The 21,448-nt window shown below is 55.0% G+C and overlaps 1 protein-coding gene across 1 annotated transcript in view; it reads left to right on the top strand.

The window, feature by feature from the left end:
• ADSL (adenylosuccinate lyase) overlaps positions 1-21,448 on the top strand; it is a 158,780-nt gene that overhangs the window by 11,390 nt on the left and 125,942 nt on the right. The window contains exons 2-5 of the mRNA XM_075321777.1: positions 3,721-3,924; positions 7,821-7,865; positions 7,966-8,045; positions 12,455-12,626. Of these exons, the coding sequence (XP_075177892.1) occupies positions 3,721-3,924; positions 7,821-7,865; positions 7,966-8,045; positions 12,455-12,626 (501 nt within the window). The remainder of the gene's footprint in view (positions 1-3,720; positions 3,925-7,820; positions 7,866-7,965; positions 8,046-12,454; positions 12,627-21,448) is intronic.

Below are 21,448 nucleotides of genomic sequence, written 5' to 3'. Positions count from 1 at the left end.
CTGCGACCGTGGGTCGTGCCTGCTCCTCCTCCGTTCCTGACCAAGTCGCCGGTTCAGGCAGACCTACCTGGCTTCCTGACACCCCGGTTGTGGGGGAACCATGTACCGAGATCTTACCTGGGAGCACTTCCGCTCCGGGACCGGCCCCAATCTCACCTGCCTGTTCCCCTCCTGCAGCAACAGAACCCCGCTGTGAAATCTCTGGGGACCCCACATTTGCTGTGGTAGCCCCCACCCCACACACTGGTCCTCCCCCTGCAGCACCCTGCTCTCTGCTTATCCCTGCAGAGGGCAACAGATCCCAGCTCACAGGCTGATCACTTGTAGAGGCATTGTCACACCTTTCTCTGACCCCCTCCCCTGTCACAGCTGCAGCTGAGTGTGTGTCTATGGTGTCTATGCAAGCAGAAATATCAGAGTTCACTCCCCCCTCCCTTACATCATTCATAGAGAACACATTAACATTGTCAGGAGTCATGTCAGTACTGGCTGAAGGTTCAGCCTTTGGGGGGGGCCCAAACTGGGAGGTTATCTGCCCCAAATCTGTCCCAAGTAGCACGTTTGCGGGGATCCGATCAGTTACCCCCACCTCCCTCACCCCTCGCCCTGCGCCCCAGTCCACATAAATGCCAGCAACAGGCAGCGCCGGGTCAATGCCTCCAATCCCGGAGACAGCGAGGGTTTTTCCAGGTATCAAGTCTTGGGGGGACACCATCTCAGGCCGCACCAGAGTCACCTCCGAGGCGCTGTCTCGCAGTCCTATGGTCACAGACCGGCCGACGGTGACAGGTTGGAAGCTGTCCAGGGACCTACCACCACCCCCACCCACACAATACACCTTGGGCGGCCCTTGGGACGGGGACGGAGCCGGGGCCTTGGGACGCTGAGGGCACATGGCCTTGAAGTGTCCAGGTAGGTTGCACTGGTGGCACCGTCTTGGTTCTGCCACGGGCCTGGAGAGGGGAGTTGAGGGGGACACCCCCTGCAGTCTAGGGGCAGGTGGGGCAGTCGCAGAATTCATCTTACCCCCCTCTCCAGGTGCTGCTGGTGGCTGCTCTCCTGGCCTCAGGAGCCCGATTGTTGGTGTAGTCATCGGCCAGGGCAGCTGTAGCCGTGGACCCCTTTGGCTTCTGGTCTCGGATGAACTGGCGGAGATCCTCAGGGCAGTTCCACAAGAGTTGCTCCGTGAACAAGTCCAGGATCTCCGGTCCGGTAGAAAGCTGCAGGCCTTGGGTCCAGTGGTCGGCAGCTCGGGCAAGTGCCCGCCGGTGGTCAGCCCAGGAGTCCTTTGGTCCCTTCTGCAGGGTCCGGAACTTCTTGCGGTAGGACTCCGGAGTGAGGTTGTACTGTTGGATCAGGGCCCGCTTGATGGTGTCGTAGCCCTGATCTGCCTCAGTAGGCAAGTCCCCAAGGATTTCCAGGGCCTTACCCCTTAAACGGGGGGTCAGGTATTTGGCCCACTGCTCCTTGTCCAGATGGTGCTGCAAGCAAGTCCGTTCAAAAGCAGTCAGGAAAGAGTCCAAGTCTCCATCCTTCTCCAGCACTGGGAAGTCCTCAACACGGACCTTTGGAAGTTTGGTGTCTTGAAGGTCACGTGTGGCTGATGAGGGCCGGAGCTGAGCTAGCTGCAGCTGGTGGTCACGCTCTGCCTGTTGCTGTCGCTCTTCACGTGCTGCTTGCCGCTCCGCAGCCTCAGCGTCACGCGCTGCCTGTCGCTCACGCTCGGCCATGAGTATCTCGTAGGTATCCTGGTCTCCAGCCATAAGCCTGGCCAAGGCAGCTTGAAGGAGGGCCTCTGCACCTCTCAGGCCGGAGGGATTGGCAAGTGGTGATCTGCGGCACGCTGCAGAGCCAGGTGATTCACTGTCCATTTCAGAGCGGAGGACTGGCATCTGGCTCGTTGAGGACCCTTGGGCGAGCTCCTCCTCATCTTGTCCAGCAGTGCCAGGTTGTGCAATGTCCTCTGCAGAGCTGTTCTCTGGCGTCGGGCTCTTGGAGGACTCGTGGACAACCTCCTCATCGTCTCTGGCCTGAGCATCGGCCATTCCTTTGGCTTTGCTCCTGGTGCTCTCAGCCATTGTTGCAGACTTTGGTCACTGACACAGAACTGCCACCTGATGCACCCACACACCTTACAGTATCTGCACTCTGACACTCTAGTGTTGGTCTGGTCTGAAGACCCCAGCAGCCACAGCTGCTGCAGGCAGTCTTTAGTGTCTGGGAGTATGGGTCTCACACTCACACACACTATTATCTCGATCCCACCGCTATGCCACCAATATGTCACGAACCACCGGGGGGGTCACTCAGAAATCCCCCGCGCTGGCTACCAGTACGTCACAATCGGGGGGTAACAAGTGGGGGTCGCCCCTCCTTTATACCTCCCGACCGACAGACAGAGCACGTGACGCGCTCTCTAGCGCCCCTCTTATAGTCAGGCCAATTATGGAATTGCCCGACAATAAGCAAGGAGGCCGCTATACTACTTATGCCGATTATTGAAGGGTCCCCGGTGAGAGTAGGGTATATATTCCCCCGACCTCCGCGGGCGGAATATATAAAACCTCCCCGAATCTCACTGGCCTCCCCACAATAATCCTTGGCACAACTCGCTGCCACCAACCGCTTCACGGTAACTATTAGCCGAACACACAGACGTGGGATTCAAGATCGAGATAACAGAACAGCCCAAGATTAATTATATAATTTAATCAGCCTAAAGCACACTAGAAACTACAATATATACAATAGGGAATCTACAGAATATACATATGTCAGAGTACAGTTACAGATAAAGCATGGTTTACAAACAGGCATACACAGTTCCAGCAGTTACCTTGTGCGTCTGGCCACAGGGGGGCGCTGTAGACCAGGTTTCCAGGATCTTTCCCACAGATGTTTCCTACACGTGACCCCCGGCGAAAGAACACTGGAAAATGGCCGAAGTAGGGTTATCAACCTGGGCAAATCCAGGTCCCCTCCTACCTTAGTGACCTCAGAGGGAGCACTGCTCCACCCCTGGCTGGAGTTATGGACAATATCCACAACATGGAATATGGGCCATAACTTTGCCTGGGAGCGTCGTAGGCGGACGCCAACGCTCTCATTGTGACAGTTATGAATTTTGCTACAGAACGAGAGGACTCATGACTTGTCTACTAGTTCCCCATTGGCTGATATCACGCCTGGGGTACTTCCCAAGGTCCTACTCCCATAAAAAAGGTGTGCCAGCATCGTCCGCATGCAGAGACACCATTTTTATGGTTGCCATATTTATCGGAAATATGGCTTGCGAGATATGAACCATATTTTACTGGAGTCGTTCTGTCTGGATACTTCCAAGCTTGCTAATTAGATAGCAGCCCCTACCACAGGGTCACGGCAGGGAGTCATCCTGTGTCCATTGTTCCCACATCATCTAATCTCCATATCACAGGAGATGGCCATGGAGGTGTAAGTGGAACACAGACCAGTTCCTTTGACACCTATCTGCTAAACAAACCGTTTATCCCTGTGGTAAATTTTCTGATTGAAGGAGTTGTGTGAAGGAAAGGGGGGGGTGACACCAGGAGAGGGCTTCCTGACATAACTTGAATATCATGATTTATCGTCATATCTCCGGATTTACCTCACAACAACTTATTTTGGAAAGTCGCCTGAAAGCTCAGCTGCACTGTGACCATATAGACTACATGTTTTTCTTTGTTTCTTCTTGTACAGAGCCTGGGTCTACCAATATCAGAGGATCAGATCCAAGAGATGGAGGCCAACTTGGAGAACATAGACTTCAAAATGGCAGCTGAAGAGGAGAAGCGTTTGCGGCATGATGTCATGGCCCATGTGCACACTTTTGCACACTGTTGCCCCAGAGCTGCGCCCATAATTCACCTGGGAGCCACTTCTTGTTATGTAGGAGACAATACAGTGAGTGTTTCCTGCTTCTTCTTGGATTGCCTTCACTATAGGATGTAATTGGTTACTGTAATACCTTGCACCAAGTTACATATTTTTTTAAGATACAAGCCGTCACTCTGTATTTTTTTTTTTGTTCCTGATGCGAGCAAAAATGTGAGGTATACACACCCTCCCGCCAATCCCCCACAGCACGACCGCCTCCTCTCATGCAGTCAGCTGATCAGCATGTGAGAGCGGTCACCTGATCAGCATGTGAGAGCGCTGCACACTCACACGCTGAACAGCTGCCAGCATTGGATGACGATGCTGCGCTGCCGGGGATCGCAGAGAGGGTGAGTATAATAGCTGAAGTGTGCGGCGTGATGGGGGCCATGTGCCAGGATAGGGGGGGATCATATGTGCCAGGATAGGGGGGGATCATATGTGCCAGGATAGGGGGGATCATATGTGCCAGGTTAGGGGGGGGATCATATGTGCCAGGATAGGGGGGGGGGATCATATGTGCCAGGATAGGGGGGGATCATATGTGCCAGGATAGGGGAGGGGGGATCATATGTGCCAGGATAGGGGGGGGGGGGGGTCCTGTGTGCCAGGATGGGGAGGGGGAGATCATGTGTGCCAGGATGGGGAGGGGGAAATCATGTGTGCCAGGATGGGGAGGGGGAAATCATGTGTGCAAAGATGGGGAGGGGGAAATCATGTGTGCCATGATGGGGCGGGGGGGAAATCATATGTGCCAGGATGGGGGGGGGGGAATCATATGTGCCAGGATGGGGGGGGGAATCATATGTGCCAGGATGGGGGGGGGAATCATATGTGCCAGGATGGGGGGGGGAATCATATGTGCCAGGATGGGGGGGGGGAAATCATATGTGCCAGGATGGGGGGGGGGGAATCATATGTGCCAGGATGGGGGGGGGGGAAATCATATGTGCCAGGATGGGGGGGGGGGGAATCATATGTGCCAGGATGGGGGGGGGGGAATGATATGTGCCAGGATGGGGGGGGGGAATGATATGTGCCAGGATGGGGGGGGGGGGAATCATATGTGCCAGGATGGGGGGGGGGGATCATATGTGCCAGGATGGGGGGGGGAATCATATGTGCCAGGATGGGGGGGGGGAATCATATGTGCCAGGATGGGTGGAGGGGGGGAATAATATGTGCCAGGATGGGTGGAGGGGGGGAATCATATGTGCCAGGATGGGTGGAGGGGGGGAATCATATGTGCCAGGATGGGTGGAGGGGGGGAATCATATGTGCCAGGATGGGTGGAGGGGGGGAATCATATGTGCCAGGATGGGTGGAGGGGGGGAATCATATGTGCCAGGATGGGTGGAGGGGGGGAATCATATGTGCCAGGATGGGTGGAGGGGGGGAATCATGTGCCAGGGTGGGTGGAGGGGGGGAATCATATGTGCCAGGATGGGGGGAGGGGGGGAATCGTATGTGCCAGGATGGGGGGGTATTATATGTGCCAGGATAGGGGGATCATATCTGCCTGGGGGGACCTTGTACCAGGATGGGGGAATTGTATACCAGGAATGGGGGGGCATAAGTAGTGTCTGGAATGGATTAATAGTATTTCAATTCATTTTAATGGGGAAATTTAATTTGACATAAGAGCAAATTGAATTAAGAGCTCAGTCACAGAACAAATTAAATTTGTAAGTCAAGGTATTACTGTATCTGCAAAGCCAACATTTCCTTCTAAAGAGCTCCCTCAAATTGCAATAACAAATAGATTCTCTTAAAAATGGTCATCCAGAAACAATTACCAGTTTGACGCTGAACCTTTTTATTTAAAAAAAGAAACAAACCACTGGGAAGCCAAACACTGGTGATTTATCTAAATATCATTCATTAACAAAACCGCTCATCGTTCACTGAAAGAACCAGACTTTCTAGCAAAAGTTGGGTCTGATCTTCGGGGGTTGTGGGTTCCTGGCATTTAGATTGGGATTTCACAACCTTCCCCAGCCACTATCTAAGTTGAAGAGCGAGATCTCACCCTTTGTATGACGTGGCGCTTTTGTGAGCTTTACTAAGCTGTTCCCGAATGGTCACCGCTCTCATGATGTTACCATTCGATCCTAAGTAAAGTGCACAGTAGCACCGGGTTAGTGCAAAGAACAAGATCTCTGCCTGCTGGGATCTCGCTACACGGAAGTTTGGGTCTGACTTTTGCTAGAAAGTTGGGTCGTCCCTTGGACAATAAGATAGGGACCCTTCTGACCAATTTTGTTACTAGGTATTTAGATATAGGTACTCTTTTAACTTGACAATTTTTACAGGATGTTTGAGCTTTGCTACTGTTGGACAACCCCTTTTTAAGCTAATCATAAAATTAAAATAGATGATAATATTTATTCACTTATATAGCGTTATTTACTCCATTAACTCCATCAGCAACACTGTCCCCATTGAGGCTCACAATCTAAGGTCAATATCGGTATAATTTTGCAGTGTGGGAGGAAACCGGAGCACACAGAGGAAACCCATGCAAACACTGGGAGAACATACAAACTTTTTGCAGATGGTGTCTTTGGTGGGATTTGAACCCAGGACCCCAGCGCAGCAAGGCTGCAGTGCTAACCACTGAGTCACTGTGTTGAGGAGAGCCATTAGATCAAATACTTGATTAACCTCTTGACAGGGGATTGTGAGAAGTGTCGATTTGCCTTACATGAACCAGGTTTTCAGAGATAACTAAGATGGCCACCGATGACATCATAGATGCTCCCATCAGCATGGATCCACCAGATGACATCCCTTCCATCAGCATCACCACGGATCCGTCCAATGACGTCATAGACCTGCCTACGATGGCGCCCACCAATCAGCTCATGGACTAAAGGGTACTTTACACGCTGCAACATCGCTAGCGATGTCGAGCGCAATAGCACCCGCCCCCGTCGCTCGTGTGACATTTGGTGATCGCTGCCGTAATGAACATTATCGCTACGGCAGCGTCACACGCACATACCTGTGCAGTGATGTCGCTGTGACCGCCGAACAATCCCTCCTTCAAGGGGGAGGGGCGTTCGGCGTCATAGCGACGTCACTGCCGCGTTACTAAGCAGCTGGCCAATAGAAGCGGAGATGAGCGGGACGTAACATCCCGCCCACCCCCTTCCTTCCGCATTGCCGGTGGAGGCAGGTAAGGAGATGTTTGTCGTTCCTGCGGTGTCACACGTAGCGATGTGTGCTGCAGGAATGACAAACAACATCGTACCTGCAGCAACAACGATATTAAGGAAATGAATGACGTGTCAACGAGCAACGATTTTTCACATTTTTGTGATCGCTGATCGTCGCTCATTTGTGTCACACGCTGCGATGTCGCTACCGGCGCCGGATGTGCGTCACTAACTACGTGACCCCGACGATATATCGGTAGCGATGTCATAACGTGTAAAGTACTCTTAACACATTGTTGAACCCACTGGCCAATGGATCCAAGTATGCCCACTCTAGGGCTGACCATGCCCCTTTTCCTAGTTTTTACAAGAGCATGTTCTTGGAATAAATCAGGCAGTTTTGGGCCGACCTCGATCGAGGAAAGATGAATATCCGACTGTGTGTCTGATCTCATTTTTCAAGCATGCACTCCAATTAGAATCAGGACCCTGGTTAAGTGTTCACCTTAACGACTGTGCCGCCCTACTGCCCAGACAGAGCTGTGCCCTCTAACCGTCACATGACCTCTGCAGCCGATCAGCAGTGGCAGCTCTTCCATTCTCCATGTGAGTGGGAGCCTGCTGTGATGGAATGCTAACGCTGACACTTATCAGTGGCTACTGTTTGGCTGCAGCGGTCACGTGAGTGCCGGAGAATGGAGAAACAGTAGTGGATAACCCGCTTAACTTACTTGCCCTCACAATATGACTTTCTTGTACTTTCAGGACCTTATTGTTTTGCGCGATGGTTTTGATCTTCTGCTTCCAAAGGTGAGAACAATTCGGTGTAAGAAAGTGAGTGATATTCTGAATAATTCAGAGTCTAAATTGTAACGTGTTTTGCTTTTTTGTCCCTGTGTCTGAATCCTAGCTTGCTCGGGTCATAAGTCGCTTGGCGGACTTCGCAGAAAAACACGCTGATCTTCCAACATTAGGATTCACCCACTATCAGTAAGGATGGCACAGCTGCTGTGTGTGACCTTGTGTTATTGGAGCCTCCAGCCCCCCCCTGTTACAGATTGATTACGCCTGCAGGGATGAAGCGTGCTGTGAAAACTACAGGGCCAGAGTTACACACAGGCCTATTGTACAGCGCCAGCTCCAAGTGTTGCTGCTCTGCCATCTTGTTTTTTTTTGCATAAGGAATAAATGTCTATGTAATGTCATGTGTTCCTCTGCATTATGTGACTATAGATCCAGGAGCAGCTATAAAGTGGTTAAAACAGCACCCACATAGCCCCCCCCCCCCCCAAGATGCACGCTATACATGACAGTGCCAAAGATGCGGGTTCAGCCTCGGTAACCGTACATCATATGCCGGTAATCTGTCAGTAAAATTAACCCCCTCCCAAGCCACGTGTATGGGAATACACATACTACACCTTTGTATATTCGTATCTTCAACCTGTAGCTGCAATCGCAAGAAATTAGCTTTTTAATTCATATGAAGATGAAAAGAAATCAGATCGCTCAGCATCCATCAAGCTAAGGAGGCTAGTGCGGGCGGGGAAAACTAGGGAGGCAGGGGATCAATAAGTGCCTGTGACACCCATAGCACTTAATGTCTCATTTGTATATGACCAAGAACCCTAATCACTCTGGAGTGCAGCATCAGATAGAAGATGTAAAGGTGTCTATAGATTTACATTTCAAAGACCTGCCTGTCTATATATGTGGTTTGGGAAGGGATACAGATTCTCTTTTAAGGTCTGGATCAGACTTCACCATCCAGTATATATGGGAATGAGAGAGACAGCTGAATGCATGGACCTTTTTCTTTTCTTTTTTATTGTATTTTGAGGACTGCAAGATGCATCGGACCATAATACGCACCTAGATTTTAGAGGAAATTGGGGTAAAATAATTTGAAGGAAAAAATGTGGTCATGACGCACTGTTGTGAGGGGCATCTTGTGCTGACACTGTTATGGGTGTAATGTCCCCCAATTCTGTATTAATGTTGCCCATCCTGGTGTGCCTGTCCCCCATCCTGGGCCCATCCTGGTGTGCCTGTCCCCCATCCTGGGCCCATCCTGGTGTGCCTGTCCCCCATCCTGGGCCCATCCTGGTGTGCCTGTCCCCCATCCTGGGCCCATCCTGGTGTGCCTGTCCCCCATCCTGGGCCCATCCTGGTGTGCCTGTCCCCCATCCTGGTGTGCCTGTCCCCCATCCTGTCCCCCATCCTGGTGTGCCTGTCCCCCATCCTGTCCCCCATCCTGGTGTGCCTGTCGCCCATCCTGGTGTGCCTGTCGCCCATCCTGGGCCCATCCTGGTGTGCCTGTCGCCCATCCTGGGCCCATCCTGGTGTGCCTGTCGCCCATCCTGGGCCCATCCTGGTGTGCCTGTCGCCCATCCTGGGCCCATCCTGGTGTGCCTGTCGCCCATCCTGGGCCCATCCTGGTGTGCCTGTCGCCCATCCTGGGCCCATCCTGGTGTGCCTGTCGCCCATCCTGGGCCCATCCTGGTGTGCCTGTCGCCCATCCTGGGCCCATCCTGGTGTGCCTGTCGCCCATCCTGGGCCCATCCTGGTGTGCCTGTCGCCCATCCTGGGCCCATCCTGGTGTGCCTGTCGCCCATCCTGGGCCCATCCTGGTGTGCCTGTCGCCCATCCTGGGCCCATCCTGGTGTGCCTGTCGCCCATCCTGGGCCCATCCTGGTGTGCCTGTCGCCCATCCTGGGCCCATCCTGGTGTGCCTGTCGCCCATCCTGGGCCCATCCTGGTGTGCCTGTCGCCCATCCTGGGCCCATCCTGGTGTGCCTGTCGCCCATCCTGGGCCCATCCTGGTGTGCCTGTCGCCCATCCTGGGCCCATCCTGGTGTGCCTGTCGCCCATCCTGGGCCCATCCTGGTGTGCCTGTCGCCCATCCTGGGCCCATCCTGGTGTGCCTGTCGCCCATCCTGGGCCCATCCTGGTGTGCCTGTCGCCCATCCTGGGCCCATCCTGGTGTGCCTGTCGCCCATCCTGGGCCCATCCTGGTGTGCCTGTCGCCCATCCTGGGCCCATCCTGGTGTGCCTGTCGCCCATCCTGGGCCCATCCTGGTGTGCCTGTCGCCCATCCTGGGCCCATCCTGGTGTGCCTGTCGCCCATCCTGGGCCCATCCTGGTGTGCCTGTCGCCCATCCTGGGCCCATCCTGGTGTGCCTGTCGCCCATCCTGGGCCCATCCTGGTGTGCCTGTCGCCCATCCTGGGCCCATCCTGGTGTGCCTGTCGCCCATCCTGGGCCCATCCTGGTGTGCCTGTCGCCCATCCTGGGCCCATCCTGGTGTGCCTGTCGCCCATCCTGGGCCCATCCTGGTGTGCCTGTCGCCCATCCTGGGCCCATCCTGGTGTGCCTGTCGCCCATCCTGGGCCCATCCTGGTGTGCCTGTCGCCCATCCTGGGCCCATCCTGGTGTGCCTGTCGCCCATCCTGGGCCCATCCTGGTGTGCCTGTCGCCCATCCTGGGCCCATCCTGGTGTGCCTGTCGCCCATCCTGGGCCCATCCTGGTGTGCCTGTCGCCCATCCTGGGCCCATCCTGGTGTGCCTGTCGCCCATCCTGGGCCCATCCTGGTGTGCCTGTCGCCCATCCTGGGCCCATCCTGGTGTGCCTGTCGCCCATCCTGGGCCCATCCTGGTGTGCCTGTCGCCCATCCTGGGCCCATCCTGGTGTGCCTGTCGCCCATCCTGGGCCCATCCTGGTGTGCCTGTCGCCCATCCTGGGCCCATCCTGGTGTGCCTGTCGCCCATCCTGGGCCCATCCTGGTGTGCCTGTCGCCCATCCTGGGCCCATCCTGGTGTGCCTGTCGCCCATCCTGGGCCCATCCTGGTGTGCCTGTCGCCCATCCTGGGCCCATCGCCCATCCTGGTGTGCCTGTCGCCCATCCTGGTGTGCCTGTCGCCCATCCTGGTGTGCCTGTCGCCCATCCTGGTGTGCCTGTCGCCCATCCTGGTGTGCCTGTCGCCCATCCTGGGCCCATCCTGGTGTGCCTGTCGCCCATCCTGGGCCCATCCTGGTGTGCCTGTCGCCCATCCTGGGCCCATCCTGGTGTGCCTGTCGCCCATCCTGGGCCCATCCTGGTGTGCCTGTCGCCCATCCTGGGCCCATCCTGGTGTGCCTGTCGCCCATCCTGGGCCCATCCTGGTGTGCCTGTCGCCCATCCTGGGCCCATCCTGGTGTGCCTGTCGCCCATCCTGGGCCCATCCTGGTGTGCCTGTCGCCCATCCTGGGCCCATCCTGGTGTGCCTGTCGCCCATCCTGGGCCCATCCTGGTGTGCCTGTCGCCCATCCTGGGCCCATCCTGGTGTGCCTGTCGCCCATCCTGGGCCCATCCTGGTGTGCCTGTCGCCCATCCTGGGCCCATCCTGGTGTGCCTGTCGCCCATCCTGGGCCCATCCTGGTGTGCCTGTCGCCCATCCTGGGCCCATCCTGGTGTGCCTGTCGCCCATCCTGGGCCCATCCTGGTGTGCCTGTCGCCCATCCTGGGCCCATCCTGGTGTGCCTGTCGCCCATCCTGGGCCCATCCTGGTGTGCCTGTCGCCCATCCTGGGCCCATCCTGGTGTGCCTGTCGCCCATCCTGGGCCCATCCTGGTGTGCCTGTCGCCCATCCTGGGCCCATCCTGGTGTGCCTGTCGCCCATCCTGGGCCCATCCTGGTGTGCCTGTCGCCCATCCTGGGCCCATCCTGGTGTGCCTGTCGCCCATCCTGGGCCCATCCTGGTGTGCCTGTCGCCCATCCTGGGCCCATCCTGGTGTGCCTGTCGCCCATCCTGGGCCCATCCTGGTGTGCCTGTCGCCCATCCTGGGCCCATCCTGGTGTGCCTGTCGCCCATCCTGGTGTGCATGTCTCATCAAGCAGCACAAATTAAAAAAACAAAAAAAAAAGCAAACTATCCTAATCGCCATCCTTCTGCTCCCCTTGTGTTCAGCGTCCTCTTCTGATGCCGGCAACCAACTTCAATGTGTAACCGAGGCAGCACATGCCGTCCCTGCCATGTGCTTTCAGTTACCCGCTGATGTAGGGTGCCTGCATATTCACTGTTCCCCACGCCTGAGATTATGTGTTTGGGGAGAAGTGAATATTCATTCTCGTTAATAGTGGACAAGAGTCGGCAGCCTGGGTGGTCATTGTGTCTGCCATTAAAGAAAATTAATATTCATTACTCCCCACACCCATAATGCCACCCCCCACCCCCAGTGCGCTGGATTCAGTGCGGAGAGGCACTTGGAAGAATGGGGATGGTGAAAATAAATTGTTTGATCAGAAAGGGAGTAAAGTTAAAAGTTTTAATGATTTGGGTAAAGAAAGACTGCAGTCTGATCCACACGCACTAGGATTCTGAAGTACCCTTACGTTTTTTTTACCTTTTGTTTTCCTGTAGACCGGCTCAGCTGACCACTGTAGGGAAGCGTGCTTGTCTCTGGCTCCAAGACCTATGTATGGATCTGCGCAACCTGGAGCGAGCCAGAAACGAACTCCGGTTCCGAGGGGTGAAGGGCACAACGGGAACCCAGGCCAGCTTCCTGCAACTGTTTGAAGGAGACCATGACAAGGTACGGCAGCACCCACGGTGTGTCTGTTATACTAAATACTATTTATTCCTTATTAAATACAATTCTGGAGCATCTTTTCTTAGAACTTTTCATTGTGCTGTCCCTCTGTTATTTCTTCATCGTTCCTTATGGGAGACCCAGACCATGGGTGTTTAGCTTCTGCCTCCGGAGGACACACAAAGTACTACACTAAAAGTGTAGCTCCTCCCTCCTAGCATATACACCCCCTGGTAGCCAGTCCTAGCCAGTTTCAATGCTTTGTGTTCAGGAGGTCACACACACACATGCATTCTCATCTGATTTTTGATTTTTGATTTCAAAGATTTGGAAGAAAAGCGGGTCCAATCTGGACTCCCGGCATGTCCCTTCTCGCCCCACTGTGTCGGCGGTGCTGTTAAGGTTGATTTACAAGGCTGGAGCCTTCACATGCCGCGCTCCTTCACCATCTCCTGAGGCTCTGGCTTGAAGTGGGAGCCATCACGGTTCTCACTGCTTTGCAGGAGACCGGTCTCCATCCGCAGCCCTTTCAGGATCCTGCCGGACAGAGCGCTCACCCCTCAGGGACCTGGCCCTGCGTCTCACAAGCTAAGTATTGAGACGTTATTGAGGGGTCCCTTGTACATTTATTGTGGGGAGAGTGTGTTTCTTTCACTTTGCTGTGATTTCCGGCCGGTTCTCTGGTTTTACCCGAGAACCGCGCCGATGGTGCCTGCTTGCCGGCTGCATTGTTAAATCTAGGCCCCGGCTTCGCCTGAGGCCTAGTTTCGATTTCACTGCCCCTGCATGTCAGTCATGCAGAGGGACAGTGCGGCTCCACCCAGCGGCTGTTCGGCACAGGGGAGAGACACTCCTCTCTGAGGAAGGATTCCCTCCCCTGTATATCTCCTTGGCCCTCCGGATCCCGCTCTTAGAGTAGGCCCCGCTCCCTCTCCTCGCTCCGGCGCCATTTTTTCAGCGTTCTTATGCCATGTCTGCACAGCGATCGGCGCTGACTGCAGCATCTCCCTGGGGGTCCGGGCTGTGGGATCTGGAGGGCACAGAGACAATGTCAAACGGTCTGGCAAGCCACAACCTCCGGTTGTGGACCTGCTTATATACTGCTTATAACTCTGCTGGGGGCATTCTGGCTCAGAGCCCCCACTTCAGCAGCATGTCTCACACGAGAAGTAAGGCTGCAAGGCTGCACTCAATATGCACTGCATGTAGGCTCGTACTGCCTGTACCGAGCACATAACCACATTGTGATTCCTGCTCTAACATGGTGGTGCCTCAGCCTGGAGTCTCATCCCCAGTGGTCCCTCCGGCTGCTCCGGCTCCGGTGGCTGAACCCCCGGCTTGGGTAGAATCCTTCTCTCCATGGGACAGCTGTCACGGACTCTGCTGAGCATGCATTAGCCCCCTTCTCAGGGCGCCTCTGCTGCTACAGCTCGCTCAGCAAGGCCCACAGAGGATTCTTCTTCTGGTCTCAGACCCCGTCCTCCTCACAGGAGACGCAGGGTCCCCTCTCCTTCCTCGTCACGCGGCTCTGATTCACGAGCTGACTCGCAGGACGAGGAGGCTCCCTTTACTGGGGGCTCGGACGCTACCTCCATGTCCCCCATTGATCTGTCCGAGGGTGACGCAGATATTAGTGTTTCGATTGCGTACATTAATTCTGTACTGGACCTCAATCCGCCAGTATCAGAGAAGCAACCCTCTCTGGCAAAAAAACAAAAAGCATACCTTGCCTAAGAGAACAAGGAGTGTGTTCCTTAACCACTCCAGTTTTCAGGCCACTGTGACCAAGCCCAGGGTCGGCCCTGACAAACTCTTCCCAAAGCGTGGTTCTGATGACCGTTTTCCCTTTCCACCAGAGGTGGTCAAGGAGTGGGCTCATTCACCAAAGGTGGACCCTCCGGTGTCTAGACTCTCAGCCCGGACAGTTGTATCAGTGGCTGATGGCACCTCACTTAAGGATTCCACTGTCCACCAGGTTGTCCTTCTGGCCAAATCTGTGTATGAAGCTGCGGGGGCCTCGTTTTCCCCATCTTTTGCAGCAGTGCGGGCTCTCAAAGCCATCTCTGCTTCTCTAGAGGAGGTGCATTCCCTCACCAGGGAATCTATGCCCGAAATGGTTGCCTTAACTTCCCAAGCTTCAGCTTTTTCATCCTATGCCATGTCTGCCATGCTGGAGACTTCTCACCGCACTGCGGTGGCCTCGGCTAATTCCCTCGCTATCCGCAGGCTCCTGTGGCTTCGAGAGTGGAAGGCAGATGCTTCTAAAGACGTTCCTTGCTGGGCTCCCTTTTGCTGGGACCAGACTATTCGGGAACAACTGGATGAAATTATTAAGGAAGCTTTTGGCAGGAAGAGAACTTCCACGCCACAAACCTAAACCAGGAAACCTGTCCAGGGCAGGAAGCAGTCGAGGTTTCGTTCCTTTCGTTCCTCCAACTGGTCGTCCTCTAAGCCCTCGACCTCGTCCACTAGCTCAGCCAAGGATCGTAAACCCAACTGGCGCACGAAGCCGCGTCCTCAGAAGACCGCAGGAGCTGCTGCCACTAAGTCAGCCTCCTCCTGGCTATCTGGCCGCGCCAGCAACGTCCTTGGTCGGTGGCAGGCTCTCCCACTTTGGCGACGTGTGGTTCAACACGTCTCCGATCAGTGGGTGCGGGATACCATCTCCCACGGCTACAGGATAGAATTCTATCCAGCCCGCCAAACAGACTTTTTCTGTCAACTCCCCCCTGCTCCAAGGCCGCCGCCTTCTCACAGGCCGTGGCATTCTTGCAGGCCAATGGAGTAATTGTACCGGTTCCCGACTGGGAACGGTTCTGGGATTCCTACTCAAATCTCTGCCTAGTCCCCGAAAGGGACGGTGCCTTCCGACCTGGATCTCAAGCTTCTCATCAAGCATGTTCAGGTGCGGCATTTTTGCATGGAATCTCTGCGATCAGTCAATGAGCCAAGGAGATTCCCTAGCATCCATCGACATCAGAGATGCCTATCTGCATGTGCCAATCGCAGTTTCACACCAGCGTTGGCTACGTTTTGCAATCGAAGTGGAACATCTCCAATTCGTGGCTCTTCCCTTGGGGTTAGCCACGGCCCCTCGAGTATTCTCAAGGTCATGGCAGCAGTGATTGCGGTCCTGCACCTCCTAGGGGTTGGCAGTGATCCTTTTGTCCTGGACGACCTTCTAGTCAGGGCTTCATCCAGTGCAGACTGTTAGCGGAGTGCCTCGCTCACTCTCGCCACTCTAGCAAATTCGGGTGACTTGTCATTCTGTCCAAGTCCACTCTGACTCCGACCCTGAAGCTTACGTACCCAGGGACGCAATTCGTGACTCTGCCGGCACTTGTGAAGCTGCCCTTAGTCAAACAGCAGTCCCTCTTCTGGCGGTGCGCTCTTTGCTGAGGCCCCGACGTCGTTCCATCAGGCACCTAATGCAGGTGCTGGGTCAGATAGTGGCGTCAATGGAAGCGATTCCCTTGCCCAGTTCCATCTGCGTCCTCTGCAGCTGGACATTTTCCGCTGTTGGAACAAGCGGATTTCCTCCTTCCACGGGGTGGTGGCGTCGCCACAGACCAGGGGCTCCTTTCAGTGGTGGCTTCGGCCCCTCTCTCTTCGGGTACGCTCCTTCCTGGCCCCGTCCCGGGTGATCCTCACCACGGATGCTAGTCTATCCGGCTGGGGAGCAGTATATCTCCACCATGGAGCGCAGGGCACTTGGACTCCGTCCGAATCAGCCCTCTGGATCAATGTGCTGGAAATCAGAGCTGTGTTTCTAGCTCTTAGCCTTTCACCACCTGTTGGCGGGCAAGCACATTCGAGTCCAGTCAGACAACGCGACAGCGTTTGCCTACATCAACCACCAGGGCGGGACACTCAGCCGCCTGGCAATGTTGGAGGTTCAACGCATCCTTCAGTGGACGGAGGACTCCTAGTCCACCATATCCGCAGTCCACATCCCAGACGTGGAAAACTGGGAGGCAGATTATCTCAGCCGTCAAACCGTGGACAGCGGCGAGGGGGCTCTGCATCCGGCAGTGTTTCGGTCAATCTGCCGCAAGTAGGGCTCTCCGGACGTGGATCTTCGCTCCACGATCCTCAGGCTTTTGCAGCAGACGCACTGGTTCAAGATTGGGCCCAGCTTCGTCTGTCTTACGTGTTTCACCCTCTAGCTCTTGCCCAGAGTCCTGCGCAAGATCAGAATGGAGGGCCGTCGGGTCATTCTCATTGCTCCACACTGACCCAGGCGAGCTTGGTACCCTGACCTGCTCCATCTGTCCGTAGAGGTGCCATGGCATCTCCCGGACTGTCCAGACCTTCTCTCACAAGGTCCGTCTTTCCGCCAGAATCCTGCGGCTCTCAGATTGACGGCGTGGCTTTTGAGTCCTGGACCTTGACGACTTCTGGTATCCCTCCTGAAGTCATCTCCACTATGACGCGGGCTCGGATGTATCCTTTGGCCTTTTTGCCTTGCCGACCCTCCTGTCCCTTCTACAGTCCGGTCTGCAGCTAGGACTATCCCTCAATTCCCTCAAGGGACAGGTCTCGGCTCTGTCAGTGTTGTTCCAGCGGCGTATCGCCCGGCTGGCTCAGGTGCGCTCCTTCATGCAGGGCGCATCTCACATCATTCCGCCTTACCGGTGGCCCTTGGAGCCCTGGGACCTTAATCCGGTCCTCACGGCTTCCGGAAACCCCCCTTAGAGCCTCTTAGGGAGGTTTCTTTGTTTCGTCTTTCACAGAAAGTGGTCTTTCTAGTGGCCATAACTTCCCTCAAGAGAGTCTCTGTTTTGGCTGCACTCTCTTCGGAGTTACCCCTTTTTTGGTCTTTCATCAAGACAAGGTGGTTCTCCGTCCGACTCCGGACTTTCTCCCTAAGGTGTTTGCTGCTTCCACCTTAACCGGGACATTTCTCTGCCTTCCTTTTGTCTGGCTCCTGTTCAGCGCTTTGAAAAGGCGTTGCATACTCTGGATCTGGTGCGGGCGCTCCGGATCTATGTGTCTCGCACCGCTGGTCTTAGGTGGTGCACCTCTCTTTTTGTGCTGACCACTGGTCAGCGTAAGGGCCTCTCGGCATCTAAGCCGACCCTAGCTCGTTGGATTAGGTCGGCCATTTCCGATACCTACCAGTGTACTCAAGTGCCTCTCCCGCCGGGGATCAAGGCACACTTGACCAGAGCTGTCGGTGCCTCTTGGGCTTTCAGGCACCAGGCTACGGCTCAGCAGGTCTGTCAGACTGCCACTTGGACTAGTCTGAATACCTTTTCGAAGCACTACCAAGTGCATGCTCATGCTTCGGCAGATGCGAGCTTGGGCAGACGCATCCTTCAGGCGGCTGTCGCCCATTTGTGAAGTTAGTTTTCGCCTACTTCTCAGTTTTTCTGTTTATTCCCACCCATGGACTGCTTTGAGACGTCCCATGGTCTGGGTCTCCCATAAGGAACGATGAAGAAAAAGAGAATTTTGTTACTTACCGTAAATTCTTTTTCTTATAGTTCCGACATGGGAGACCCAGCACCCTCCCTATTGCCTGTTGGCAGTTTTCTTGGTCCGTGTGTTTTCACCGGCTGTTGTTGTAGACAGAGGTTCCGGTTGTTCCGGGTTTTGCTCTATCTCTACTTGTGGGTGGATGTCCTCCTTCAGCTTTTGCACTAAATTGGCTAGGACTGGCTACCAGGGGGTGTATATGCTAGGAGGGAGGAGCTACACTTTTAGTGTAGTACTTTGTGTGTCCTCCGGAGGCAGAAGCTATACACCCATGGTCTGGGTCTCCCATGTCGGAACTATAAGAAAAAGAATTTACGGTAAGTAACAAAATTCTCTTTTTTGCCTTGAAATGTGGGAGGAAAAAAAAATTGACAACTGGGTGTGGCTAGGATGCAGGAAGTCATAATCCATATCGTCCCCTTTTGATTTTAGAATGGGGACTTAATACTGATTTCCTTTTAACCCCTTGGTGACCGAGCCAGTTTTGATCTTAATGACCAGGCCAAGTTTTTGGAAATCGGATCAATGTGGTTATAGCTCTGGAATGCTTCAACAGATCCCATTGATTTTGAGATTTCTTTGTCGCTCCATTGGGAGACCCAGACAATTGGGTGTATAGCTACTGCCTCCGGAGGCCACACAAAGTATTACACTTTAAAAAGTGTAACCCCTCCCCTCTGCCTATACACCCTCCCGTGCATCACGGGCCCATCGGTTTTATGCTTTGTGTTGAAGGAGGCACACATGCACTCAAGCTCCACATTTTAGTCAGCAGCAGCTGCTGATTGTATCGGATGGAAGAAAAGAGGGCCCCTCACAGGGCCCCCGGCATGCTCCCTTCTCACCCCACTAAGTCGGCGGTGCTGTTAAGGTTGAGGTACCCATTGCGGGTACAGAGGCTGGAGCCCACATGCCGTTTTCCTTCCCCATCCCTTAGAGGCTCTGGGAGAAGTGGGATCCTAACCGGTCGCCATTCACTGGGACCGGGCTCCATCCGCAGCCCCTGGGGGAATCTGACGGACAGGAGACTGGATATCATCAGGGACAGGGCCCTGCATCCATAAGGTACTCTGTGTCCCCTTAGGGACGGTGCATGCAGCGCCTGTGTTACAGACGCCGCAGCGGCTGCTGTGTGGTTTGTGAGACCGGGACTACCGCGCCGACCGCGCCTGTTTGCCGGCCGCGTTTTTAACTTTAGTCCCCGGCTTTTGCGGCCTAGTACCATATACTCCCGCCCCCGGGCCTGCCAGTCAGGGGTAAGGGCGGGACGGCCGACTGGACGTCGGCAGTGAGGGCTGGAGCATACTTTGGTATCCTCCTCCCCCCTCACTGAGCACTGTGGGGCACCAGTTTCCCGCACTTTATTAGGCACGCCCACGGCTCCATCCTCCCCTCAGAACACTGGCAGCCATTGTTATAATCACTTCTGCCGGTGGGGGATTTCAGAACGAGCTCCGCAGCTCTGGGAGAAGTGGGATCCTAACCGGTCACCGTTCACTGGGACCGGGCTCCATCCGCAGCCCCTGGGGGAATCTGACGGACAGGAGACTGGATATCATCAGGGACAGGGCCCTGCATCCATAAGGTACTCTGTGTCCCCTTAGGGACGGTGCATGCAGCGCCTGTGTTACAGACGCCGCAGCGGCTGCTGTGTGGTTTGTGAGACCGGGACTACCGCGCTGACCGCGCCTGTTTGCCGGACGCGCTTTTAACTTTAGTCCCCGGCTTTTGCGGCCTAGTACCATGTTCTCCCGCCCCCGGGCCTGCCAGTCAGGGGTAAGGGCGGGACGGCCGACTGTACGTCGGCAGTGAGGGCTGGAGCATGCTTTGGTATCCTCCTCCCCCCTCACTGAGCACTGTGGGGCACCAGATTCCCGCACTTTATTAGGCAATCCCACGGCTCCCTCCTCCCCTCAGAACGCTGGCAGCCATTGTTATAATCACTTCTGCCGGTGGAGGATTTCAGAATGAGCTCTGCAGCTCTGGGAGTCCCAGGCAGGGAATCTGGTGGACACACCACCGCTTTGGGCGGTCGGTAAGCCACACCAGTTGTCAGGTGCTGGCCCCCCTTGGGTGCCGAAGTGTGTATGTATATATATATATATATATATATATATATATATACCCTCATTGTGACAATGCTCGGCCCCTGTGGCACTCACTCAGCCGGAGCCTCCGGCACTGGTGGGACCCTCGGCTCAGGTGGTACCGCCGGTTTCCACTGCACAGATGGAAGGGACAGAGTTTGCAATTTTGACTGAGAAACTCTCTGAGTCGCTTTCACATTCCATGGCTCAGTCTATGGACAGATGGTCTGCTAAGATACTAGAAGCTTTGCAGTCCAGACCGGTAACACAGGGCCAGGGCACTGTGAGTTCATCGCCCCCAGGCCCCTCTCGGTCGGTACAGCAAAGGGCTCCTGGGGTGGCACCCAGATCCCACGGTGAGAACTCCGACACGGACCGCAGCCTCAGACAGGCTAAGCGGGTTTGCTGGGAACCTTCCCCGACTTCATCACGTGGTTCGGGGTCTCAGCATGAGGACTCTCTGGAGGATGAAGTGGAGGTCGCAGCTCAGGGCTCTGATCCTGACGTTGCTCTCAATCTGGATACACCTGAAGGGGACGTCATAGTAAATGACCTTATAACGTCCATCAACCAGGTGCTAGACCTTCTCCCCCAACTCCACCTATAGAGGAGTCGGCTTCACAGTAGGAGAAACACCAGTTTAGGTTTACCAAACGTACACGGAGTGCGTTTTTCGATCACTCTAACTTCAGAGATGCTGTCCAGAAGCACAGAGCATTTCCGGACAAGCGCTTTACTAAGCGCCCTAATGACACACGTTACCCTTTCCCCCCTGACGTAGTTAAGGGTTGGGCTCAGTGTCCCAAGGTGGATCCTCCAGTCTCCAGACTGGCGGCTAGATCCGTAGTATTAGTGGCAGATGGTTCATCGCTCAAGGATGCCACTGACAGGCAAATAGAGCTCATGATGAAATCCATCTATGAAGCCATAGGCGCGTCTTTTGCTCCGGCCTTCGCAGTCGTGTGGGCACTCCAAGCTATCTCAGCTTGTCTGTCTGAGACTAATGCGGTCGCACGTACCTCTGCCCCGCAGGTTGTGTCTTTGACTTCTCAGGCGTCGGCTTTTTCGTCCTACGCCATGAACGCCGTCCTGGACTCTGCGAGCTGTACAGCGGTAGCATCCACCAATTCGGTGGCAGTCGGCAGGGCCATGTGGCTACGCGAATGGAAGGCAGACTCTGCTTCCAAGAAGTTCTTAACCGGTTTGCCATTTTCTGGCGACCGTTTGTTTGGCGAGCAATTGGATGAAATTATTAAACAA

Source organism: Anomaloglossus baeobatrachus, chromosome 8 (genome assembly GCF_048569485.1).
Source record: "Anomaloglossus baeobatrachus isolate aAnoBae1 chromosome 8, aAnoBae1.hap1, whole genome shotgun sequence".
NCBI lineage: Eukaryota > Metazoa > Chordata > Amphibia > Anura > Aromobatidae > Anomaloglossus > Anomaloglossus baeobatrachus.
The sequence above is the reverse complement of the archived record's forward strand: the minus strand, read 5'-3'. Positions and strand labels throughout refer to the sequence as shown.